At 42.3% G+C, this 26,570-nt stretch overlaps 1 protein-coding gene across 2 annotated transcripts in view; it reads left to right on the forward strand.

Annotated features, from left to right (window-relative positions):
- Positions 1-26,570, forward strand: part of Ncbp1 (nuclear cap binding protein subunit 1) — a 33,893-nt gene that overhangs the window by 1,349 nt on the left and 5,974 nt on the right. Inside the window, exons 2-16 of one of the 2 annotated variants that reach the window (NM_001033201.3) lie at positions 4,926-5,014; positions 5,515-5,615; positions 7,520-7,676; positions 10,003-10,110; positions 10,780-10,901; positions 12,157-12,226; positions 13,051-13,266; positions 15,891-15,988; positions 16,901-16,964; positions 17,964-18,074; positions 19,800-19,864; positions 21,402-21,464; positions 22,233-22,307; positions 23,102-23,205; positions 25,307-25,429. In NM_001033201.3, coding sequence (NP_001028373.2) covers positions 4,926-5,014; positions 5,515-5,615; positions 7,520-7,676; positions 10,003-10,110; positions 10,780-10,901; positions 12,157-12,226; positions 13,051-13,266; positions 15,891-15,988; positions 16,901-16,964; positions 17,964-18,074; positions 19,800-19,864; positions 21,402-21,464; positions 22,233-22,307; positions 23,102-23,205; positions 25,307-25,429 — 1,566 coding nt within the window. Of the gene's footprint in view, positions 1-4,925; positions 5,015-5,514; positions 5,645-7,519; positions 7,677-10,002; positions 10,111-10,779; positions 10,902-12,156; positions 12,227-13,050; positions 13,267-15,890; positions 15,989-16,900; positions 16,965-17,963; positions 18,075-19,799; positions 19,865-21,401; positions 21,465-22,232; positions 22,308-23,101; positions 23,206-25,306; positions 25,430-26,570 lie in introns of both variants that reach the window. The other variant, XM_017320296.2, reaches the window with a different exon arrangement.

A 26,570-nucleotide genomic window follows, 5' to 3' on the forward strand; every position in this document is an offset into this window, starting at 1 on the left:
CACAGATAAATGCTGACATCGTTGAGAAAAAAAGCCCTCCCTCCCCCAAGTTTAATTGGGTTAGCTTCCTCCCTTGGAATGTTAAGACAACCAAGCGAATCCCATATAGTGGAGCCCCAGGTTTCTGCCAGTAGTACCTGAGAGAATGTCCTAATACATCAGGAGTGCCGACTTGCTAAACAGTTTCCTAGCTTCTGTGCTTGCAGTGGAGTAGGAGGCAGTAGAACAGTGGAGGCTCCCTCCCCTGGGTTAAGACAAACCCCACAGCGGTATAGTGCAATTCGTTATAAGGTCACGGGGTTGTGGAGAATAATGTGAGGTAAAGGGTGTAGAGACCAAAGTGAGAGAGAAGCTGGTTAGGTAAGGCCTCCTTGCAGATGGCCTATGGCTTCAGTGATGTGAGGATGAGCCGTGTGGATGCTTGGAGGAAGCAGAGGTCCAAAGGAAACCGTGAGTTAAGGTTAGAACATTTCTGTCGTGTTAGAGAACAGACAGCAAGGAGGTCATTGTTGGTAGAAGAGAGAAAGTGAGGGTAGAAGTTGTGAGACCGGGGAGTTTAGATGAGCCTCTTACCTCACTGGGCCACTTGAACATTTCTGTTAGGACTATATGATTGGGGATTCACAGAGATACTACAAGGTTGCTAATCAATAAAGTTCCCGTAGTTTATTTAGAGTCACAGAAAGGGCTATGGTAAATGGAAAGTATCAAATCTAACTCAGTCTTAGACTCTTTTGTTTGTTTGTTTTTGAGACAGGGTCTTTATGTGGCTGTCTATGTATGTAGTCCTGGCTGTCTAGAACTATGCAATTCAGGCTGGAACGCCTGTTCCTATGTCCTGGCTAGATAGATCCCACTGACTGCCCTGCCTTACCCCAAGGGGAATACCATACTTGGCAGGCTTAGATTCCTTAACAGTATCTCTGAACTTCTTCAGTAATGTTGGATATACATTTTATCAGTGTGAAGTATATTGTCTTATTGTTAAGAAGGAATTTAGGCCCGGCGTGGTGGCGCACGCCTTTAATCCCAGCACTTGGGAGGCAGAGGCAGGCGGATTTCTGAATTTGAGGCCAGCCTGGTCTACAAAATGAGTTCCAGGACAGCCAGGACTACACAGAGAAGCCCTGTCTCGAAAACCCAAAAAAAAAAAAAAAAAAAAGAAGGAATTTAGATTGAATCTTAGTCAAAAGTCCAGATAGCCTATTCTACTTCCACTTAGGTCTTTATATTTTATTGTGGCTGATGTTTTTACACTTAACTGTATGAAAAGTTTGTTATACATAGGGACAATATACTTTGTTTCAGAAGTGATATTCTTCTACCATTTTAAATTCTAGTTTTAAGTTTGTAGAGTCAAAGTTACTTTTTTCTTTTATGGTGGTGTTTTTTGTCTACTTTGTTGATCTGAATTACAGTCTGATTCTAACAAGGGCATAGGAAACAGTACAATGTATCTTTGTAACATTCGGTTCCTATTGCAGGGAGAAAAGATCTGGTGTCTTGTTTGTTTGTTTGTTCTGTTCTGTTCTGTTCTGTTCTATTGTCTGTTTTCCACCCACCCACCACCTCTGGTTTCTCTGTGTAGCCCTGGCTGTGTAGACCAGGCTGGCTTCAAACTCAAAAGATTTGCCTGCCTCTGCTGGCATTAAAGGCCTGCACCACCATGCCTGGTGTCTTAAGAGCCTTTAGAGTGGTTATTAACATAAAGGCCACTTACTCTGCACTACCAGTGTTTGTAGCAATATGTAACTTTTACATATATTATAAAACTTACATAGCAAGTAAGCCTTTTCTGGATTATGGTGTCAACATAAACCTGTCTCTCTTTTATTGTTCAGGGTATGAAAACATACAGCTAGTTCTCCAAGAGGTGTCTAAAATATCCAACAAAGTGCTTTTCAGCCTTCCTGGTGCTGTGACCCTTTAATAACTCATGGTGTGGTGACCCTAATCATAAAATTATCTCATTGCCACTTCATAACTGTAATCTTGCTGTTGTTGTGAATCATAATGTAAATATCTGATATGCAGGCCATCTGGGGGTCATTTGACTCCCAAAGGGGTTGCAACCCATAGGTTGAGGACTCCATCTATAAAGATATCTTTTTCTTACTCCAGCTGATTTTTTTTTTTTTTTTTTTGGAAAAAGGTCTAAAAAACAAACAACAATAAAAACCCCCTATACGTGATGAATTTAGGCCAGTTGACCAAGGAGCTCCAGGGATCTGCCTGTTTCCATGTTCTCTAGGTTACAGGCAGGTGTTACTAAGGCAGATTCTCATGGTTGTTCAGGAAGGACTTTAGTGAGCCACCCCCACTCCCTAAAGTGTATGGATTTTGTCTGTGTCTATGCACATGGTGTGTGTGGGCCAGGCAGAGGCATTGGGTGTCTTTCTGTCACTCTCTGCCATATTAGACTGAACATATTAACCAGCAAGCCCCAACAGTCCTCATGTCTTACCTCCCATAGTAATGGGGTTGGGGGTACCTTGTATGGTTGTCCTGGCTTTCTTTTTTTTTAAGACAGGGTGTCCTAGTTAAGGTTATTATTGCTGTGATAAAATGCCATGACCAAAGCAACTTGGGGAGAAAAGAGTTTATTTCAGCTTCAACTTCTAGGTCCGTCATTGAGGGAAGTTAGGGCAGGAGCCTGGAGGCAGGAACTGATGCAGAGGCCATGGAAGAGTACTGCTTACTGGCTTGCTCCCTGAGTTGCCCAACTTGCTTTCTTTCTAGAACCCAGGAGCGCTCACCCAAGGATGGCACCACCCACAATGGGCTGGGCCCTCTCCCATCAATCATGAATTTACAGGCTTGCCTACATACAGCCCTATCTTACTTAGGCTCAATCGGTGTTCCCTTCTTTCAAATGACTAACATGTCAAGTTGACATAAGATTAGCCAGTCCAGCGTCTTATTATTTTGCCCTGGCTGTCCTGGAACTCTATATGTGATCTAACTCACAGTGACTCATCTTCCTGTGTGTCCCTGGTACCAAGCAGTGTTAGCTTTTTGGTGTGGGTGCTAGGGATTGAACCTAGGTCTTCATGCTTGGGCAGCAAGTATTCTTAATGAAGATGCTGTAGTCTGCCTCTGCCCTCACCCAGGCTCTGCTCAGTTCAGGGTCTGGGACTGTCCGGGTGTTCCGATTGTAATCGGTAGCACTGATATGTATACTTCATCTTCTCTCAAGTACCAAGTACTTTCTGCAACTATATTTCTCTAAGTAAACCTTTGCTGGATGGCCACAGTGACACGGAGGTTTACAGTTCAGAGATGTGACTGTGTGTCTGCATTTTGTCATGTTCTTTAGACAGCCTGCTTGTCTCCCTGAAACAGTGTTTTCCATGTGTCAGGCTTACAAGAGAACCTGGAGGGATTGATCGTTTTGAAGACAGGGACGGTTGTAAACTGGGACAGGTTAACCATATAATTTGGAGATGGGATGAAGGGTTAGTATAGTAGATGAACCAGAAGGAAGGGAAGAATTTGGTAAAATTTGGAAAAACTACTGCTCTCATTGCCAAATGAGGATTTTCACTCCGTCGTCTCTGACCTTCACCTAAATCTGGTTCTGAATAATAATAATGAACATGGTTGATGCATTATGCATTCTGGAGCAGTTTCTCAGCATCAGTACTGTTGATGTTTAGGGTCATATTTTAAATAAAGAGTTTCCGAAGGGTTCAACTTGTTTTTGCATCCCTATTTCACCGGTTTACATGGGAGTTCAGTTACATCATCAGATTAGCAAGTGCCTTTGATACCCTCAGGTTTAGGAAGCAGCAACTGAGGCTCAGTGACAGGCTGCAGGTGCAGTAGTGGCAGCATTCAGATCACGGCCGTTTCGTATGTTGGTGCCATTGCAGTGTGTTCACAGAAATGGTCATAGCTCCCTGGACACTGTTTAAACAAAATTTAACTGAGATCTTTTTCCCAGCATTGTTGTTTATAGTGATCTTAATGATAGAGACAGGGGTGAGGAGTTGGGAAGGTGGCTTAGCAGTTAAGAGCACTGGCTGGGGGCTGGTAAGATGGCTGTTCTTCCGAAGGTCGTGAGTTCAAATCCCAGCAACCACATGGTGGCTCACAACCATCCATAGTGAGATCTGACTCCTTCTTCTGGAGTGTCTGAAGACAACTACAGTGTACTTACATATAATAAATAAATAAATCTTAAAAATAAAATAAAAAAAAAAGCACTAGCTGTTCTCTAGAACCCAGGTTTAATTCCCAGCTCTCAGACTGTGTCTCACAGATGTCCATAACTTTAGTTACAGGGCATCTGGTGTCCTCTTCTGGCCTCCATGTGCTCCAGGCATACAAGTGGTAAACAGTCATACATGTAGACAAAACATCCATACACATAAATAAAAAATTGTATATATGTTTGTGTTTTTACATATATAGAGGCAGGGAGAGAGACTGGGTCTGGAGAGATGGCTCAACAGTTAAAAGCATTTGAAAACTGGAATTGGGCCTCAGCATGTTCAGAAGCTGGGTATGCAGTACATGCCTGTAACCCCAGCTACAAGGCAGGGTGGAGACAGGAATTATCACTAGGACTTGGTGGCTTCCAACCTAGCTAAGAAGAGTTAAGCCCCAGGTTCAGGGAGAGACCTTGCCTTGAAGGAATAGTGTGGTGGAAGAGGATACTCAGCGCCCCCTGCTGGCTTTAGTGTGAGTGAACAGGCACAGGGACCCGCACACACGTGTGCATTCACTCACATGTGCACAAACAGATCTTTAAAGGATGTGAGATAGAAGTTCTCCAGGTACCTAGCTTAGTTAAAACAGGATTGGTTAAGAACTACTCTAAAAAATACAACCTAATAAAAAAGATTAAAGGCTAAAAAGGTGACAAAAATGTAGATAGTAGATTCATCATATAATGTTGCTTTTTTTTTAATGTTGTAAAATAGGTGGACAACCTCACAAAAGGAGGAAGACGTCTGATGCAAATGAAACTGAAGATCATTTGGAATCTTTAATATGCAAAGTAGGGGAAAAGGTACGCACCAAGCCCAGGGGTTAGGGTTGTAATTGTCACTTTGATTAATTTCTGAAGTTGTCCTGGGTAATGTAGGTTTTAGACAAAGCTTGTTATTACTGTACATCTGTATCTTAAAGTGAAAGTGTTTTGGAACTCCTGGGATTCCTTCCAATCATTAAGTTTTTTCAGTAAGTAATTTTCATTAGCTAAGTCTTAAACAGACCTGGGGAATAGTCTTTCCTCCAGCTGACCTGAAGCAGACTGACACCTTTAGTGAGAGACAGAGTGCAGCCCACGCTGTCTTCCAGCTTGGAAGATTTCGTTGACTTTTTGTAGAACAGTAACTAATGGGATTGATTGATGCAGAGGGAATTGTCCACGAAATTGTCATCGGTTCTTGTTTCTTCCCTGAGGAATTACAGTGCCTTATGGGAGACCTTACTGTCTTTATGGTCACCCAAGAGTTTTAATTCACTGATTGCTTGAGCGCTAACCGATGATGATGATGTCTTCTGCAGAGTGCCTGTTCTTTAGAGAGCAATCTCGAAGGCCTGGCTGGTGTTTTAGAAGCTGATCTTCCTAACTACAAGAGCAAGATCTTAAGGCTCCTTTGTACAGTGTATGTATGTAAACGATTTGTGGATCCAGGTGATGATGTATTATCTACTCTTGTGTGCTTGGGGAATGTTCGGTGGACTTCCTCATGTTAATTAGTCCTGAAACTCGTGCTCAGGAATGTTCATCTTTGCCCTTTGTTGAACTTAGTTTTTAAAGGGATAAATAGGACTAAAATGAAGTGTTTTCCTTATGTTTTGTTTCTTAGAATTTTAAAATAATTGAAGTTAATTTTTTAACTCAGAAAATAGATGAGAAAGTGGATATCTTATTTAGAGATCCTTTTTCCCCCACCAAGGAGTGCATCACATTTAGATGTTTAAAGTAGAGTTTAGCTCGTGTGTGTGTGTGGGTGTGGGTGTGGGTGTGGGTGTGTATGGATGTGGGTGGGTGGGTGTGTATGGATGTGTGTGTGTGGGGGTGTGTATGGATGTGTGTGTGTGGGGGTGTGTATGGATGTGTGTGTGTGGGTGTGTGGGTGTGGGTGTGTATGGATGTGTGTGTGTGTGTGTGTGTGTGTGTGTGTGTGGGTGGCCTCTCTTGAGGGCTGACGATGCTCTAGAAGCTTTTAATGACATAATTGTCCTTGATGCTGTAGTTACCATTTCAGGAATTTTAAAATAATGGCTAATTTTAAAGCTTTATTTTTTGTATATGGGCATTTTACTCCTCTGCCTGTAGAAGTCAGAAGAGGGCATTGGATGCCCTGAAACTGGAGTTATGGGCAGTTATGAGCCACCATGTGGGTGATGGGAACCCAACTTGAGTCCTCAGCAAGAACAGGTGCTCTTAACAGTCGGGCTCTCTAGACCCATAGATAAATTCTGTCTGCATAGAATCCAGTCAGTTCAGAGAAATGTATATCTAGACTAAGAAACTGTGAAAACAGTCATTTATACTTATCCATACGATACCCTCTGTTTTGATAGTATTACAGAATTGTTACGCTGGGTGAAGTTGTTAGAAGCCATGCTTACTTGTGTACGGCTGAGCTTGGTATTGATTGGCAGTGCCCTTTAAAATCTTTGTACTTGGAGAAAGCTTTAGGGACCATGGTGTACTTTCAGTACAAGCAGTTTTTGAGCTCCTGCATCCTTCCCTGTGCCCAGCAAGATACCTTAGAAAACAATGTGAGAGGATTCTCCGCAGATTTATCATTAGGACTGACTTGCTTTCCCTTTGTGCTGTGACTCAAGGCTTCATTTAGTGTGTGTGTACACGCGCGTGTGCGTGCGTGTGTGTGTGTGTGCGTGTGTGTGTGTGTGCATGTGTGGGTACACTGTGCTGCAGCATGTGTGGAGGTCAGAGAAAGACTTGGAAGAATCCGTTCTCTCAAACTCAGGTTGGCCAGGAAGAGTTGTAACCCTCTCAGCCATCAGCCATCTACCCGTCCTCCGCATGTTCTCAACTTGATTAGCAGGCCCTGCTTTAAGCATTTCTTATACGAACTTAATTTAAACTCATTTTAGTTCTTTATTTTGTATAAGCAATCCAATAATGTTTCTCCAAGAGGAAGTCTAGTCCCATGGTGTTTGGCCAGCTAAGTGTAGAAGCTCTGAATGCTCTGTTCCCTACTGATTCTGCATTAAAGAATCTCATCTCATGGAACACTTCAGAGATTACCATAGAAACCATCTGCTGTGGGGTTGTTACTCACTTCCACTCCACACACTTGAAGGAAAACTGCTCTAGCATGAATTGCAGTAATTTTGGTGTGATAACTTCACAAGTAACTGTGTGTTAACTCTTGCATTAACTATAATGAAAAACAGTGGCATCTGTATCTGCACACTGCCCAGTGATGCTGTGTCTTTTCAGAAGTCATTTTCAAAGCATAGTTTAAAAAATTTTGTTCCAGAGTTATTTAACCTTTGTTTTGGGGTTGTTTTGTACGGGTTCTCAAATCAGTGCACGTCTGTTACCTGAGAAGCTAACAATTTACACAACATTAGTTGGACTGCTGAATGCCAGGAATTACAACTTTGGAGGAGAATTTGTAGAAGCTATGATTCGTCAACTTAAAGAATCACTAAAAGCAAATAACTATAATGAAGCTGTATATTTGGTAAGTTTAATATGTATGTATGAATGTGTGTATAATATATATAAATTATATGTGTATAATTTATAATATATTATAAATTAGTATTGAAATGAAGGAAAAAACTACTGCAAGTCCTGAAATTCCTGCTATTTACACCCCTCTCCTGTAAGCTCATTCCGGGCTACTGTCTACTGGGTAAGCCATCCAGAGATCTGAAATTAATTTTCAGCTTTTCTTTGCTTCCTTTTTTCTGTCTCTATTTTCTCTAAATCCTATCTCCTAAATCCTCTTTGTTCCCATGGCTTCTAGCACAGTTTGTAACTCTTTTTGTGTTCTTAGCTGCCTCTGTACTTGCCGGTTTGCATCTACTCTGCCTTTGAGTCTGTCTTCAATAATAGCAGCAGTATAGCCTTTGTATGACTAGGCTCAGCTCATGTTGGCTACTGGTTAAAAGCTTCATTTCCTTCCCGTGTTTTATAGTGCGTGGTTTTAAAATTCTGATACACGAAATGATTCATTGGGCCACACAGAGTAAATATTAGAACATTTAGAACGTTTTTTAAAACAGTTTCATGTTTGTATATAAGATATTCTGGTCACATTGTCCCCGTTATCTCTTCCCCACTCCTCTTGCTGTGCCCATTCTAGCCGCTCTGATGTCCTTTTTGCACATGGGTGACTTACTGAGTTTAATTAGGGTTGCTTGCATACAGTTGTGGGAAGTCATTTACTGGAACATGGGCACCTTAGTAGTGACTACACAACTGAAGGAGATCCCTTCTTCCCCAGAAACTGTTAACTGTTGTGGTAAATATTTAATATTAATCGGGGGTTTCTACGCTGCCTTAAGTCATTCAGTTCCAGATAAAAGACACATTTGTAATAAGCCTTAACAGCACTAGAGCTGGGCAGATACCAATCCTGTATAACTATTTTGTCTACTTCCCTGTCAGTAACCATGAGTTATAATTTGCCCTGTTCTGCCTGGGCCATTCTTATTCTAATTGGCCAGCTCTGTGGCCCCCTGACACCTTCTCCCTTCTCTTCACCCCTCTCTCTCCCTGTGGTCTCTGCCTCCAACCCCGAGCCCCACCTACTTCTCTTCTGCCCAGCTATAGGCATCTTTATTGAGCGACCAGTCAGGGATAACTTGTGGGGCAAGGTTACATAGCATCACTTGGTTAAGTGAAGATCTCCTTGTTCCTGAGGCAACCAGGCCTGGTATGTAGCATTACAGTATGTAACTACAGACCAAACCTCACTGGTTAACTGCCAGTAGCTCCTCAAGAAAGGGTGAGGCCTAGTGAGCTCCATCCTTATCTGTGAAGGAAAGGTGACCTGCCCAGTCTTGTGTAGGTTTTGTGTAACTACTGTAAGGTTATAAGTGTTGTGGCCATGTCCTGTCTAGAAGACAGCATGTCACAGCCTCCTCCCAACCTCTGGCTCTTAGATTATTCTTGCACTATAGAACTTTTATGTGTCTTTTATGGAAGGAAGTGGAATTAAGCCTTACTAAAACCTAATACATAGAGTGTTAAGAATCCAGTGTTTACCATTGTAAATACATACCAGCTGGAGATCATGTGATCAAGTTAGGACCCATATTAGGATATAGGATTAAAGCCTTGGTCTTTTGTGATTGCCACAGTAGGCTTGCATTCTCTTGTCCCCTGCAACCCTGTAGCTATATAAATTTATTTGCACAGCCATCTGCCAAGATTGCCTTTCCTGTCCCTCCTGAGAGCTTTCCTCACCCTTTATATCTTTGCCCTTTTTTTCCTTATTGTTCTTTTTTATTGTCCCTGGTGTCCCCCAAGGGCACTTTGTAATTTACCTTTTAGTGCAGGAGTTAGTTGTCCCTTTCTGTTTAGAGTATGTTTGTCCCAAGTAGGCTGAGTTCCCTAAAACAGTACCTGAATACTGTTTACTTAGCCTAGCACACACTGGACACCCAACAAATCTTTTACTTAAAGCTTGCATTTCTACATTTCAGCAAAAATTATTCTAGCCAAATAGAAAGACCAATCTACTTGAGTAGCATGGAGTTACTAGAGTATTTGGATGTCTGGGTGCTTACTGTAGCGTGGCCAGGTATACTAATGGGCATGAGCTGTCCTCCACTGCAAGTGTGATTATGGGCACTGAAATCTGAATTCATGCCATTTTGTGTAACTATTGTCTTAAGCCTTAAATTTAAAGACTCCTTAGCTGACAGGTTACACAAACAACAAGATAGTAAGCTAAATACCTGTCTGGGTTGTAGTTTTGTAGGCTGATAAAGGCTGTTTATTTTCTAACTGTTATTAAAGACTCTTGGGTGTAATGCAAATATCCTTTACCCTCACAGGTCCGTTTTCTGTCTGATCTTGTGAATTGTCATGTGATCGCTGCCCCGTCTATGGTTGCTATGTTTGAGAATTTTGTAAGTGTAACTCAGGAAGAAGATGTGCCTCAAGTAAGCACCTTTGTATTGACTCTTTTCTCTGCAGCGCTGCTGCTAGCCTTTTTGTTTTTGTTTTCCCCACTGATAACAGCAGTAAATGAAATGCAATAACATCATCACACTGTAATGCTTAATATCTTAAGGGCAAGGCAGCTGGCTTAGTTGATATCTTTGTGTTAATTCAAATGATTTTAATAAGATTAGAAATATATATTTGGCCAACCAAAGAATACACGTGGAGGGACCCATGGCTCCAGCCGTATATGTGGCAGAGGATGGCCTTGTTGGACATCAGTGGGAGGAGAGGCCCTTGGGCCTGAGGGTGTTCGATGCCCCAGTGTAGGGGAATGCCAGGGAGGGAAGGGTGGGTGAGTGGGGAACACCCTCATAGAGGCAGGGGAGAGGATGGGACGGGGGTTCCGAAGGGGAGACCTGGAAAGAGGAAAACATTTGAAATATAAAGAAAATCATATATATATATAATTCTTGTTAGCCAGATATTTTATTTAAGCCCTATTAAAAAGTCTCCCCAGTATTGCATTTATGAATAAAAAAGATGGGGGGAGCTGTGTGGCTCAGTTATAGAATGCTTGCCTACCATCTAACCATGGAAAGAATAGTTAATAAATAAAATTGACTAGCATGTATTTTTTTTTTAATTGCCCTTTTAAACTTGTTCAGGTGCGACGGGATTGGTATGTGTATGCGTTTCTGTCATCCTTGCCCTGGGTTGGAAAGGAGTTGTATGAAAAAAAAGATGCAGAAATGGACCGAATCTTCTCCACCACTGAAAGCTATCTCAAGTAAGGCCTCGCTCGCCCGTGCTTCCTTGTTTGCATGAAGATGTCCTGTTGATGCAATAAATGCCTTAAGTTCTCTGTTGGCAATAACACCACTTCATTTCCACTTTTAAAAAACAAAACAGAACCATCAGGTTATAGAAAATGTTCATTTAATTTCATTCTCCTGCTGCCATAACTCACTAAGACCTCAGTACTTTGTTAGAGCGACAAGTTGGTAACGAGTCTTTTAAGCTGTTTTCATATGGTCATGATAGAACACTGCAGTATAACAGCTCCTCTAGCTAGAGTTCTAGTGTTCGTAAGCTCAGAGTCACCTGTGGCTCAAAGTTACCCCTCTGCTAGGCTACTGAGTTGACTGGCAGAAGTTCAGACATGTTACTGATGTGTTCTGAATAGGAGCACTGCCCTGGCACAGTTTTATTTCATACATGTTAATTCTAAGCCAAGCCCTTCCCCAGGCCAGTGTGAAAAACAAGCTTTATTTTATTAGGTCCAATCAAACAATGGGCCTTATTAGTGAGCGTCCCTAGTTAGTTCACACCAATTATGTCATTAGACAGTGAATGGCCCTGAGCTCCTTCGGCTTCCATAGACCGACTTCTGTCATACTTCTTTGAATACCGTTAACATTGCTTTGTTTGGTGCAAATGAACATGACATCTAAAGACTTTTTTTACATATCTGTGTGCATGTAAATGTGACTGTGGAGACACATGCTGATCTTACACAGATGTCAGTAACACAGTGTGTGAACACTTACTTGCATGCATATGCACTTATTTCCATGCTTTTTTCTTTGCAGTTATATAAAAGCACATGGTTCCATCTGATTGGGTTTATTAACAGTATTATTATTATTTTTTTGAAATAGGACATAATTTCTCTTTATTAGTCCACACTATGTGGATATTTATTCTGTGCAGGTTCCTGGTACGATAAACAAGATGGGAATATTCTTGTGTATATGTGTGCACATATATTTGCAGCTGTATTTATGGGGATATGAATTCATGGAAATGACATTGTTGGGTAAACATTCAGAACAGTTGAGATTTTGACAGACATCGTCAGATTTGCCATCAGTGTTTGAGATACAGAAATACCTATATCCTGATGATCTGTAAGCCATTATCAAAAATGTTAATCTGCTGATCTGATGGACAGAAATGTTTTTCATTGTTTTAGTCAATCACGAGAACCATTGAATGGCTTTTACGTTTTAAATCCTAAGTGTAGACTTTCCTTTTATCTTTAGAAGACGCCAGAAGACTCACGTGCCCATGTTACAAGTCTGGACTGCCGACAAACCACATCCACAGGAAGAGGTGAACTGATTTCCATCTTGTAATGTAAACCTAGTTCTTGAGTAGATTCTTACCTCTGTAACGTGCTTAAACTGAGTCAGTGACATGGCTCGGTGGGTCAAGGTGCTGCCGCCAACCTGGCCCGGCACTGGGTTCCCAGGACCCACACTGTGGAAGAAGGAACCTGATTCCTAAAGGTTTTCCTCTGAGCTCGTATGTGCTCTGTGGATTGTGTGCTGCACAAATGAGTAAAACTACAACCTCAGACAATGTTCAGCCTGTTGTACTTGTACGTCTTAGCTGGGTTTCTAAATACTTGAGCAAGGAGTTCATTTCCTCAGAGTCTGAAGCATAGAGGGGCTAGTTAGTAGATGTTAGAATGTAATTGAAACAGCCCCTTGCTTTTTAGAATACCAATTTCCAAAGACTTGACAAGTTTTATATCGAAATACTCAAGTAACAACTCCAGGTGTGCTTCTGAAAACAAACTGCTTCAGTAGAAAGGACAGTGGGCCTGCTCAGTAGTTGAGGACGGCCCGAGAGAGAGCTGGGGGCTACAGGAGAGTGAGTCTGCTCAGTAGGTTGAGGGTGGCCTGAGATAGAGCTGGGGACTACAAAGGGAGAGCAACACCTGACAGGAGCTGTCCTCTGACCTACATGTGACTCTGTAGCAAGTGTGTGCACATTAATGTAATTTAAGATTTTAAATAAAAACAGAAACTTAATACCATTCCTTACTACTGTATGAAATACTAAACTAGTTCACTTTGCTGTGCATTAGATGGTAGGCTTTTCTGTATTGTTTAGCCAAAATGTATCTATTAAACATTAAAATCTCTTTTTAGTATTTAGATTGCCTGTGGGCCCAGATTCAGAAATTGAAAAAAGACCGGTGGCAGGAGAGGCACATCCTAAGACCCTACCTTGCCTTTGACAGCATCCTCTGTGAAGCTCTGCAGCACAACCTGCCTCCTTTCACACCGCCGCCCCACACAGAGGACTCCGTGTACCCGATGCCCAGGGTCATCTTCAGGATGTTTGACTACACAGACGACCCAGAAGTACGTGAGTGCCGGACACCTCCAGGGAAAGCCTGGCCTGAAGCTGCACTTGTGACTTCGTTTCCTTTGACTAATATTTTGAGACAGGGTTCTTTCTCTGGAATCCAGATTGGCTTTGAGTTTACAAATTCTCGGATCTCAGCCTTTCAGGAGCTGGGATTACAGACTTGTACCACTTTGCCCAGCTCTGAAATTACCTTTGAAACTTCAGGTTTTTGTTTTTGTTTTTGTAACATAAGAAGATTGGAAATCAATTTAGTGTTTTAATTCAGCAAACTTATATCTCATTGTTTTAACAGTCTAGAGGGTTAAGTTGAGAGTCAAGTTAGCTAGCATTTTCATGCAAATACTACCTGGGCCCACATGGGAGTAATTTCCTTCTTTTGCCTTGTCCTTGTATCTCTAGGCAGGTTAAATTATTATCACATGTAAGATACCTTGAACAATGACTCTTCTAGTGAGGGCTCAGTTTTAGCTGTAGGGTAGGGGTGTGTTGTGTGCTTGGGGTAGCCAGAGGTTGGCTCCAGCTGCCAGTCATTGCTCTTCGCCTTTGCGGGATGGGTTGGCAAGGTCTTTCAAAGAACCTGGAGCCCACCATTGTAGCTACACTGAATGGCTCCTAAGCCCTACAAATCTCCCTATCTTGAGGTTCCCACAATGCTGGGGATAGAGGTACATGCCACCTGGTCTGGGGGTGCTTCCACTGAGCCATCTCCCGGGCACCATGTTTAGTCAACGTTTAGTGTATGTCTCTCTGCAGCCCAGTCCGTCTTCATTGTGACTATCCTCCTGCCTTGGCCTCTTGAATTCTGAGACAGTACTCGTGAACCATTGTGCTGCCTGTTTCAGCTTTTCCCCTGAGAAAGGGTCCCTCATAGCATTGTGTTTGCTATTGCACTTGAGGATGGTCTTTAACTTGTGACCTTGCCTCTGCCTCTGCCTCTCTGCCTCTGCCTCTGCCGATTACAAACATTCCCCACCACACCCAGTCTTACTTGTTGCTAAGAATTGAACCCAGGGCTTCGTGCATGCTAAGCAAGCTACTGACCAAGCTACATCTCAGTCCTATTTAGCTATTGTTAATATTAAAAAAAGAAAAAAGCTTCCTTTTCTAAATTGTCAATATTTTTAAACAACTCAGTTTACACTATTCGTATTGTACAATTTTTAAAAGTATTTTCATCAGCCTCCAAGTTAACATTCTAGTTTTACAATACTTTTTATGTTTTTTATTATGACGCTAAATTGTTGGCAACTCTTTAATAGAAAAACAAGATTTTTTGTGATATTTGATTTAAAAATTAATATTTACGCACATACTCATTATTTGTATCTCAGTGTGTATGTCTGCCTTGGGAGCAGGCAGCAAGCAGGTGACTACTAGATTGTTTCTGGAGAGAAGCTTAAGGTAGCAGACCTGCTGCGTGCTCCGCCCTGCTCGCATGTGGCAGATCAGCCTCAGCCCCAGCCCAGTAGGCTTGTCAGGGTGCGGGTTTGTGAACGAGCAGCCTGTGTACCATAAGGTGCTGGGCCTGGCTCTGCTTCTCTGGTGACCTGTGTCACATGAGTTTCATGCACCAAATTCTTGGAGAACAAAGGTATTCCAAGAGGGGCACTTTCAAGTCTGTGTTGTTGGCACAAGTGAAATATCAAGTATATGTAATCAAAACCAGCTGTCTTTGTAAGACGTGCCACTACACAGGACCTTTGGTTTGGTTTGGTTTTGATTTTGTTGTTGTTTATTTTTCTTAATTTTTTTTTAAAGAAAAGAATACAAACAAATATAGAGCCGAGATTCCAAATGCCTCCTTCCGAAGCTCACAGCCAACTTCTCCCTGGATCAGCCTGAAGCAGTAGCGGGAAGGGCTGGGTCAGGATCATTTAACCTCACACAGATCAGTTTAATGCCTCCCCTGAATGCTGGGGGACTTGATTGCCAAGTCTGCTATATTAAATAATAAGAAAGCACTTTGATTCAAAATTATATGATGACCTAATTAGGTTTATCAACTGAAAAATCTAGTTTATATTCATGCCATTTAGTCTTTGTGATCAGTTAATTACTAGTTGAGGTGAAGGAAACAAGAATTTGACCTCAGTATGTATTTCTCCTGTGCTAATTACATTTCCTTCTGTTGCTGTACACTGCCTGTCCTTCCTCTGTCACAGTATAAATACTCCAAAACAGTTACCTCAAAATAACATACTCTTGTTACTTTGATAGTGTCTTTTACAAGTGTTTATTAAATTTAGAGAGTGGGTGATGCTTCCGTGGATAAAAGCATGGGCCATGAAACCTGACCCCAGAGCTCCATCATTGTTGCCAGACCCCCATAGGAAAGAGAGCCAGTTACCCACAAGTGTTCTCTGCTCTCCACCAGAGCACCATGGCACACACCCATACACAATGCATGGATAGATGATAGATGGACGACATACAGACAGTGATGGAGCTTTTTAAATAAAATTGTAAAATGGTTCTGGTGTCATTACAGATATCTCAGGAGCACTATACACTCGATCTGTGGTAGTTATTTAGCACAACAGTCGCAAGTGTTTATTGAATAAATGAAAGAAATCTGTTTTGTGGTTGTGCGTGTGAGTACACTTGATCTTTTTTCCAGGGCCCTGTTATGCCAGGGAGCCATTCGGTGGAGAGGTTTGTCATCGAGGAGAATCTTCACTGCATCATCAAGTCCTACTGGAAGGAAAGGAAGACTTGGTAAGGTCCCTCTGCAGTACTCTAAAGGGGGTAGGAAGGCACCGTGGTTCTTTCATAAGAATAGACTATGTGTTGAGATAGCCTAGCAAGCATGAGGCCCAGCGTTGAGGTACCCACGTAACAGTCAGGTGTGGGCACTCAGCGTTAGCTCAGTTCTGGAAACACTGATGCAGGAGTGTCCCCAGAGGCTGCTGTCCCACCAGTCAGGCCAGCCTGCGCACCCCAGGTATTTTGTTTGAAATATTTTTCTATGTGTATGGGTATTTTCCATGCATGTATAGCTGTATACCAGATGTGCATCCGGTGCTCTCAAAGGCCATAAGAGAGCTTTGAATCATCTGGAAATGGGGTTACAGACCGTTGTGAGCTGCCAAGTGGGTGCTGGAGTGGAGCCTGGGTCCTCTGGAAGAGCAGCCAGTCCTCTTAACTGCTGAGCCATCTCTCCAGTCCCTGAAGCCCAGATGTAGTGAGAAGCACTTGCAGAAGACAGGACTCTTGACCTCTGAACAGTCCTACACACACACCCACACACACCAAATAAGCTACAATTGAAGAGTAGGCTGGTTTTATTTGGATGTGTGGAAATTAAAGCATACTATATCTGTTTTTGTTTTTGTTTTTCTGTTTTCTAGCATTTAGAAACCTAAGTGTTAATAAATTTTCATAGGGCTGGAAAGTTTTGGCTTAGACTTTGAGGAGAAATGTATTTAGGAGTGGAGCACCTAGGTCAGTAGATTGGAAGGTGCTGGTATTATTACTTTGTTTCCATTTTGTGTGTAAGACAATTCACGCCATGTTAATAAATAACTAGAACATTACAGCGGAGAATTTTTTCATCTCAGTTCACTATATTTAGGCCTGTTGGGTTTCATGTACCTTTGTAGACTTACTAACTTACATCACTTTTTACAGCGCTGCCCAGCTGGTGAGCTATCCAGGGAAGAACAAGATCCCCTTGAACTACCACATAGTGGAGGTACGCATGCCATGGGGTGCTGAGCCTCACTTTCCCGGTATTCATCGGGCTCTGAGAATGAACAGAGGGGGTAAGGAAGTGGCCAGCAGCTTTGGTTCTCAGTCAGCCTTGCTAGGAAAGGAAGAAAGAAAGGAGAGTGGGACTCAGAGCCATTACCTGTTGGGTCATCTTGCTAGCCTCAGCTGCCTCTTTATCTTTCTCTCTCTCTCTCTCTCTCTCTCTCTCTCTCTCTCTCTCTCTCTCTCTCTCTCTCTCTCTTTGAAGTGCCACACGCCTTTACTCCAAGCACTTGGGAGGCAGAGGCAGGGGGATCTCTTGATTTTTTTTTTTTTTTTTTTTTTGACCAGCCTGGTCTACAAAGGAAGTACAGGACAGCAAGGGTACACAGAAAAAACCCTGTCTCAAAATACAAAAGACTGGGTGTCACCATATCACCCAACCTGATCCGGGACTCATGGCCCTCCTGCCTTATTCTCCTGAGTTGCTGGGACTCAGGCATGTGCCACCACACTATTTTTAAATCTGAAAATGCGTAGAATTCATCATCCACTAAGTGGAAAGAGTGCAGACTAGGGTGTTAGGAAGAAGGGGTAGGAAATAACCTCCCCAAAAGATCTGAGGTCTGGTGTGAGTAGCCGCATAGACACTCAGCTGTCTCCATCTCTGGTCCACCAAGAGTTTGCATTGCCCACAGGTATGCAGCTCCACTGATTGAGCCCCTCGATGTAGCGCCTCCCTCAGTCAACTCTGAGACTTCAAGGATAGACTCTTGTGCATTTGTGTCAGCACTGTAGGTCACAGCAGCCTGCCTCTAGCAGACTCTTGGTGTAGAAAGGGGGATGTTCATGTTATTCAGTTGTAGGTCTCGAATTAAAGGTAGTTCCTTTTCCCTTGTAGGTGACGTGGAGTTTGTGGTTGGATTGTAATGTGTAGGTCTTTCTAATGTAGAAATGCAAAGATAACTGAGGTGTAGGTTTCTGACTCTGGGTTGTTTCCCAGGTGATCTTTGCAGAGCTGTTTCAGCTTCCAGCGCCTCCTCACATTGACGTGATGTACACTACACTGCTAATCGAACTGTGCAAACTTCAGCCGGGCTCGCTGCCCCAAGTGGTATCCTTTTATGGTTTTAAGTGTACCTGCTTTGGCTGTGCTTTTAAAAGATTGCAGTAGGAGCTATTTTTTTCTCAGGCTCTCAGGTTCACCTTCATGTTCCTGTGCTTTGGGTTTTAGGGGTAATGGTTTCATTTGCTTTGTTTTTAAGTAAATAACACGTTGAACAAAATGAATGTTTGTGACGTTAACATACAACATCTCTCTCTGCTTAACACAGAATGTGGTGTTGGGACTTAAAAGCTGCTTTCTTCTCCTCAGTAGGATCCTGTTACTCTCACGACACACTAATAATGCTGGTGTTACCTTTTGCTTGTCTTCTGAGACAGGCAGGGCCTTACTCTAGCCCAGGACGGCCTCAGACTCCAGGCGCTGGGATTAGGGTTTGAGGCCATGTCCAGCTATTCATTTGCCTTTTAAAAGAATAGTTTCATGAAGAGAGTGTATATTCTGTACTTTCAGGACCTCGGGCCTTCTATAAGCTCCTTAGATAAGTTGCATGATTTGAATAAGTAGTTCCGTGTCTGTAACAGTGTGTGTCTGTGTGTGTGTGTGTCTGTGTGTGTGTGTCTGTGTGTGTGTGTCTGTGTGTGTGTGTGTCTGTGTGTCCCTTACAGTCTCCTCCTCCGCTCCCACGTGCATCCGTGATGCTGTTGACCTTCAGTGGTAAGCATCAAGAGCTTCCTTGTGCTTAGGGTCGTTTTCCTTACAGCTTTCTCGTGTGCCTCGTAAACCATTGTTCTTACCTCCACTCATTTCACAGCACCCTGTTGGCCATACCCCTTTTAATTTTTTTTTTTTTTACTGTCTCTCTTAGGTTATGAAAAAGTTTTTTCACTACATTTTTTTTTGTCTTATAACTTCATTCTACCTGCCTCTCAGTCTTAATTTCTGACCTTCCTTTCAGATAATAAAAAGATCAGAAAATACTCCAATTTCAAGTTTTTTTTTTTTTAAATCTTTTTGGCATTTGAAAGAAAAATATTCTGTACATGAGACCATTTAGATGCATATATACCTACCACCCCAGGTGTCTGTTTCTTTTTGTACATCATGAACGTCCATCTCCAGTTATTTCATGTGGAATTTTTGTTTTCAGAGAGAGTTTGCTGCTAGTGATCACTACAGATTTTAGAAGAATTTTTGTTTGTTTTTGTTGTGATAGTGGTTTTCATTCTTAAGGATGGGATGAATTTTTAGAGATAGAATTGGGCATGGTACTTATAGAAATTGTATTTGTGATATTTCCAAATCAGAAATAACTTGAGTGTCCAACAATACATGAATGGATAAACAAGTTTTGTTTCCTCGCAATGGTAATATTCCGTTCAGCAACAAAAAAGACTTGTTTTTAACGTAGTGAACAGTGTAGGTTAAAGGAAAGAACGGATTTACAGAACATGGTACTATTTTTGTAAAATTTTGGAAAAATATAAGATTTGTTCATGACAAAAGATGGGTGTATGCTTGGGGAGGGATCTCAAATGGCTGAGGGATGCATACAAAGGAACAGTCAGGGGTCCTGTCCATCATCAACAGCTGAAGTCAGGGATGCTGTCCATCATCGACAGCTGAAACCTGAAAACTGAAATGAGTTATGTGGAAGGGTGAAAGACACTTACTGTCCTTAGGAGAGACCCAGAGGCTGGGTTTCATTTCTCATCTCTCCCATCACATTTTCTTAAAGGAGAGTGGGAAGTCGTTTTCCTTACCTCCCTATCACAGCTTGCGCAGGCGACTGAGATGCTGTACATGCGTCTGGACACGATGAGTACCACGTGTGTTGACAGGTATGGACGGCTATGTTAGCGCCTGTAGGAATCTTCGGAAGACTGCCAAGGATTTCCAAGTTGTTCCTTCCCTGCTTTCTGAGACCCCGTGTGTAGTAGCAGCTCTTGTTAGGGCACCACAGTCGGCTCCGTGTCAGGCTGGTGGCGCCATGCTTGCTTCTCTTTCATAATTGCATTAACTTTTTCTGCTTAATTGCATATGCAAGTCCTTAAGATGAGCTTACTTTGAATGATAAATCTTACAATGCATTTATTGTAGATAAACATTTATTTATAGATAGTCTGTTTTGAAAGTACAGAGAAGTATCTTCAAGCCTGAGACTGTAAAATCTCATTTTAAATTAAATCAATGAATAAAACCTGTCTTGGGATTGTTAGAGCGAGGTCGTTCCATGATCATTATTTCCTTTTGGGGAAAGTCTCTGTGACTGCCTTTACTGGTTTTTTCTTCTGTCCATTTCCCAAGTCCGGTCAGAACAAAAACTAAACATTTATCTAATATCTGTATCTCTTATCAAATATTTTATCTTAAAAATTATCAGTGAGAACCGTCTCCATCCATGACCTTGAAACATTTCAAATGACTTGAGATCAGAGTTTTGAGGGAAGTGCTTTAAGAAAGTGTCTTCCAGTGTCTCTACTTTGAATACCAATTCTGTAAATTTGAGTACTTAGATGGTCTTCATAGCACTATTTAACACACTAAGATGTTTCCTGTCTTGAGAGCTGAGTGTATTTTTAAGTGAGGAGCTTCAGGCATATAAGCTGTTGTGAAAAGGTTGGAGTGGGCTCTGAGAGGCTCAGCAATTAAGGTGCTTGCTGCTCTTCCAGAGGACCTGAATTTGGTTCCCAGCACCCACATCCCAAAGCTTTACAACCCCTGTAGAAGCTCCAGAAGATCCCATACCCATCTGGCCGCTGGCACTGCATGCACACCATACATACATACATACATACATACATACATACATACATCTGTCCACACACAGACACACACACACACAATGTAAACACAGAAATGAAGAAGTAGTTATACTTCTATAAGGTCGTGGTTTAAGTATGAGAGACTAAGAGCTGGTGAAACTAAGAGCTCAGCGGTTAAGAGCACTGGCTGCTCACCCAGGGACCCAGGCTCAAGTCCCAGCAAAACATGAGACGCTTACTCTGATTCTGCCATTTGGAAATTATTTGTAAACATTTAACTACAATTTATTTTTTTAACTACTTCCATTTCATCAACAGTTACATGGGAAACATAATATTCTCCTTCATAGCTTTGAAAATTATGTATTTTGCACAAAACATGACCTTAAATCATAGCTGTTCTCTAACAAGAATAAAAGGGAGCCCCATTGTGAGAGATGAGATATCTGGGACACAGGACAGGGAGTCAGAGGCTTTGCTGAGAAAACAGTTAAAGAAGCTATGGGTAATGGGGTATGCACCTAGACAATTGAGCTGTATAATGGATTTTATAAACTATGGTCTAAATTGCACTCTTCATTTTCTCTTCTCCCTGCTCCACTCCCCATTGTAGGTTTATTAATTGGTTTTCTCATCATCTAAGTAATTTTCAATTCCGTTGGAGCTGGGAAGATTGGTAAGTGTAATGTTTTATCCTTCCTTATTCAAAACAACTGGAGATTGCTCAGTCAGTAAAGTGCTTGCTACTCAAACATAAAGACCCAACTTTTGATCTCCAGAGCCCATGTTAAAAAACCCTGTGTGGTTGCACACACCTTTAATTCCTGCACTCAGGAAGCAGAGGCACGCCCATCTCTCCACCTCCATGAGTTGGAGGCTGGCCAACTACATAGTAAGTTCCAGACTACCAGAACTACCCAGTGAGACGCGGGTTCTAATCCCAGATATACTGACAGGTCCCTGAAGCTCACTGGCCAGCCACCCTAACCTAAAGGGTAAGTTCTGGGCCTAGTGGGTGCCCAGGGGAGCAGCACCCAAGGCTGTCCTCTGCTCTCTCTGCCTGTGCATGTCACGGTCATGTGTGCAGCTTATGGACCTTAGTATTTGAAATTCTGTGAGTGCTCTGTCTGCATGAACACCTGCACACCAGAAGAGAGCATCAGATCCCTTTATAGATGGTCATTGGCCACCATTGTGGGTTCTGGGAATTGAACTCAGGACCTCTGGAAGACATCCAGTACTAATCACTGAGCCATCTCACCAGCCTGTAAAACTCACTTTTAAGTAAAATAGTCTGTTGTCTCAAGTATTTATTTCATTGATATTTAGTTATGATGTTTTGATGAGATAAAAGGTAGAAAGACCCTAGTGTAAGCCAGGAAATGAAGATATGTCTACAGAAGATTATGCATATTAACTTAATAAATCCAGATTTCCTCCCTAGGTCAGATTGTCTTACTCAGGATCTTGAAAGTCCCAAACCAAAGTTTGTAAGGGAAGTTCTAGAGAAGTGCATGAGGTAAGCTCTTGGCGCTTTTCTTCTTGGTTTAGCTCTCAGCCTAATTTCTCTCTCCTCTGTTTTGCACTTGTTTGTGGTGCATGTCCACATATTTTTTCTTAAGTCCTGGTGTTTGTCCATCTCCCACCTCACTTTTGAATCAAGATTTAGGGTACAGTTAGTCAGCTGTACCATCTGGATTTTATGTGAATTAGGCCAATGAGATTCTTGTCTATGTCCCCCAACATTGATGAGCATTTTACTTTTTAAACTTGAGTTTTTATCTAATTTGTGTTTTCCTAGCCTTCTCCTAAAGCCACCTATTTACAGAGCCCTTAGTTTGTAATTAATAGAGTGTTTTGGGGAACTGTGATCTAAGCTCTCAATGTGTATTTTTTAAGGGGTAGTTGGGTTGAGGCCTTTGGGAAGACACTGTGTGTATACTTGTGTGGTATATCCCTCTTTTCACATCCAACCCAACATAGGAAATTCTGTGTAATGCTCCGTCAGGCAGGGCAATCTCCCATTTATGCTTTGCTGTGTCACATCCAACCTCCCAGCCATGCCATCTGACCTGCACCCAACCCGCTCTCACTTCTGTCTCTCACCGGTCCCAGAACCCATACTGCAGAGCCAGTGTCTGAACAGGCCTGAGCTCACCTATGCTAACTTACTCAAAGGCGTGAAGGACTGTTCCCATTTGCCTCTTAGTTGTTCACTGAGTTTGGGATCTTGGATTCTGGCTTTCTGGGCAAGTTGAGTATTACCAAAGACTGAAACATGAGACTTTTCTGAGGCTCTTATTTGTGTTGTAGGTTGTCTTACCATCAACATATATTAGATATTGTTCCTCCCACCTTCTCAGCTCTGTGTCCTGCAAACCCAACCTGCATTTACAAGTATGGAGATGAAAGTAGCAGTAAGTAATGAATCGACAAGTCTCTCTCCTTAAAAAGTACTGACCTGTGCGTGCTCTGGAGCTGGCTGTTTGTAGGAGGAGAAACAGATTTATTTCTGTATTTGAAAAAATGACCCATATTAGCCACTAGATTAAAGATTTTGTTGTTATTGTTAGCTTTTAGGTTTCTTCTATTTTGTATTGTTCACAGTGTTTTTACATGACATTTTTAATACAGCACAAAGAGTAGTAAGAGGACTTCTTTCCTGGAATGTACTAAAACTGAAAGTGTCCATTTGTTATGATGGAGACTTCTTGAACTGGTTCTCATTCTTGTCCTGGTTAGCACTGATGTTGCTGTGTTGGAGCGCCGTGGCCACAGCACGCTGAGGGAAGGGTTTATTTGGTTTATACTCCATGTGTTCATCACCAAAGGAAATGAGAACTCAGGCAGGCCAGAGGCCATGGAGGGCCGCTGCTTACTGGCTTCCTCCCCTGGCTTGCTGACCCTGTTTCCATGTAGAATTCAGGACCACCATCCCAGGGGTGGGGCCACCCACAGTGGGCTGGGCTCTCCCACATCAATCACTAATTTAAAAAATCCCCTACGGCCGAGTCTTTTTTTATTTTTTTTAGTAGAGAATAGAGTTTATTTAGGGCATGGGGAGGGGAGTTAAGAGAGTAGCAGAGGCAGAGAAAGGCAGAGAGAAAGAGAGAGAGTAGATAAGTGAGGTCGGCCATGGCCATGTGGAGGGGTGGGTGGGGAGAGAGGGGGAGCAAGGGGACAAGAGGGAAGAGAGATGGAAGAGAGCAAGAGCTACAGTTGAGCCTTAAGGAACCTGTTCTCAATGGGTGTTCCCTCCTTTCAGATAAGTAGCTTGTGTCAAGTTGACACGAGACCCCCTCCAGCACACCTTATGCTGGGACCCCTGGGCACTTGGCAGTCTGCTTCTAGAAGTAAATTTGTCATCATGGCTTTCAGCGTTTAGCCCCATGGGTTGAGGGATTGCACCATGAATCAGGCGTGCTGGAATTGCTGTGGTCTTTTTGTGTTGGGCCATTTAAGCTTCCTGGTGGCAGGTGTGCAGTGGTGACGGGTACAGAGGTAGAGGGCAGGTTTCCACCCTGCTCTTGTGGTTGCACTGAATGTTGTCACCATTCATGAGCCTCACATTCTGTGCTGCAAGGAAGGTCTGTGTCTGAGAAGTGTTCTTCCTTCCACACTACAGAAAGCTCTTTTTATCTCTAGTTCCTCTTTTCCTCCTTGGTCTGGCCCAAGTTAGTTATTTGTTAACCTTTAACAAACCATAAAAATGCTTTCTGTCTACTTCTGAAGTAAATTTCCTGGTTCTTAGCTAGTGTGTAAATTCCTTGACAGTGGGTTCTTATTTTCTTATGCGCATGCGCATGCGTGTGTGTGTGTATGTATGTATGTATGTGTGCGTGCGTGTGTGCGTGTGTGTGTGTGTGTGTGTGAGTGAGAGAGAGAGAGATTTTTAAAAATTTTTGTTTGGTTTTCATAGAATTTCCTTCTACTTTAAGAGACAGGCTCACAGTATTAGCTATATGATTATCCTTGTGTGGCCTATTGTGACAGACGTTAGTTATGACAGGTCTTATGATCTTATGTCAAAATTGCCCTTCTTGTTACCATTGTCTGAATTTCATTGAAAGTACATTTCTTTTCCCTTTGATACCTTTATATTAATTTAACATAAATTCTATACCATAAGCACTTACTCACAAAGTCCTAACCAGCAGTAAGCATGCAGGGTTTAAACACAGAGCCCTCATCTTGGCGATGTTCACCTTGTTTGAACTCATTTGCCCTAAAAGAAAGTGTTGTTGGCAAAAGTGAGCAAGACGCTTTTGGATTTAAAATGTCTGGGAGACCTGAGGACTGGTGCGCTCATGAGTACTGACACTGAGTGTAACTAACCTCTCTCAGTCTAGATGAAAAAGCATTAAAGTAGGTGAAGCTTTTGTCTGTCTTAACATACGTGGTTTAAATACTGATCTTGGGCTGAAGTATGCTGTTTTAAAAGGAAATAACAAACTTGGTTTAGCTGCTCCTAGAAGAGTCTCTGAGCTTACTCTGCCTTCCCTTCTGTTCTGTGCTTAGATTCTCTTCCTGGACATTCCGTGGCACTCTGTTTATCTGTTGCTTTTAAAAGTAAGGCAACCAACGATGAGATCTTCAGCATTCTGAAGGACGTACCAAACCCTAACCAGGTTGATGATGATGGTGAGAGAATGACTTCTTCAGCTGAGCCTCAGGCCAAGTTAAAGCATAGACACAGCTCTGGTGACACGAGCTCTGTGGTGACCTATTGGTGGTCACACAGTCTGCCAGCTATTCTGAGCACCTGCATATTTCACCCCTCACCTAAGAGGCCCTAAAATTCCTGGGGAGAGCTTATATTAATAAAACCCATGCTGAGTATGATATGCACTCCTTTAATTTAGACTTGGAAGGCAGAGGTAGGTGGGTCTCTGAGTTAGAAGCCAGCTTAGATTACATAATAGATTTCAGGTCAGGCAGAACTACACAGTGAGACCTTGTCTCAAAAGCAACACAGTTACCAAAAAAAGGACATAAACCCTACAAATAAATTCACACATTCTTCATTCAGGGGTTCCAGATATTTCTCCCTTATACCTGTCTATATTAAGAGGGCTTCCTGAATGGGGGGGCTTAGTGGGTTGGATATTTGGGGTATGGCTGACATTTTCTCCAAGTCCGTAAGCTATTATGATACCACTGCCTAGTCTTTACTTAGTATGTATTGTGTAATTTCAGCCAACATCTTAGCTTTGTTTTATTTTCCTGGTATGAATAGGAAAATTGACAGAATGAAATAAAGGCTTACCGGAATCGTGATTGGATAGAGAAGTACTGAGAGAGTTGCATCAGTACTTGAGAAGGCATACTGTGAAATATTAGTTGAGTAAATCTGTGTTGCACAAAAAGAGCAGATGACTGGTCTGCAGAGACAGCCCTTTGCTTGGGAGTGCACTGAAGACGTGTTAGTCAGCTGTGGTAACAGGAGGTTTAGACTTGGCAGAAGTTGTAAGCTGTAGGTTTAAAGGTTTTGCTGGTTTTGCTTTAACATTTTGACATCTCGTAATCAGAATATGGAAGAGGGATGTGTGATGGTTTTAAGCAAACGGGTCATAAGCCAGGAGTGGTAGTGCAAGCCTGTTAATCCAACCAAGTTTGAGGTTCCTGGCCAACAACAGTGCATAGTGAGAGCCTGCCATAAAAACAACCCTGAGCTATATAGAAGAACTCTCCCATGAGAGAGAGTTAAGGGTCTGCTTTTTCACGAGGGATTGACATGAGGTCTTGCTATGTAGCCTTGGCTGGCCCAACTTAGTTTTATGTT

Source organism: Mus musculus, chromosome 4, assembly GCF_000001635.26.
Source record: "Mus musculus strain C57BL/6J chromosome 4, GRCm38.p6 C57BL/6J".
NCBI lineage: Eukaryota > Metazoa > Chordata > Mammalia > Rodentia > Muridae > Mus > Mus musculus.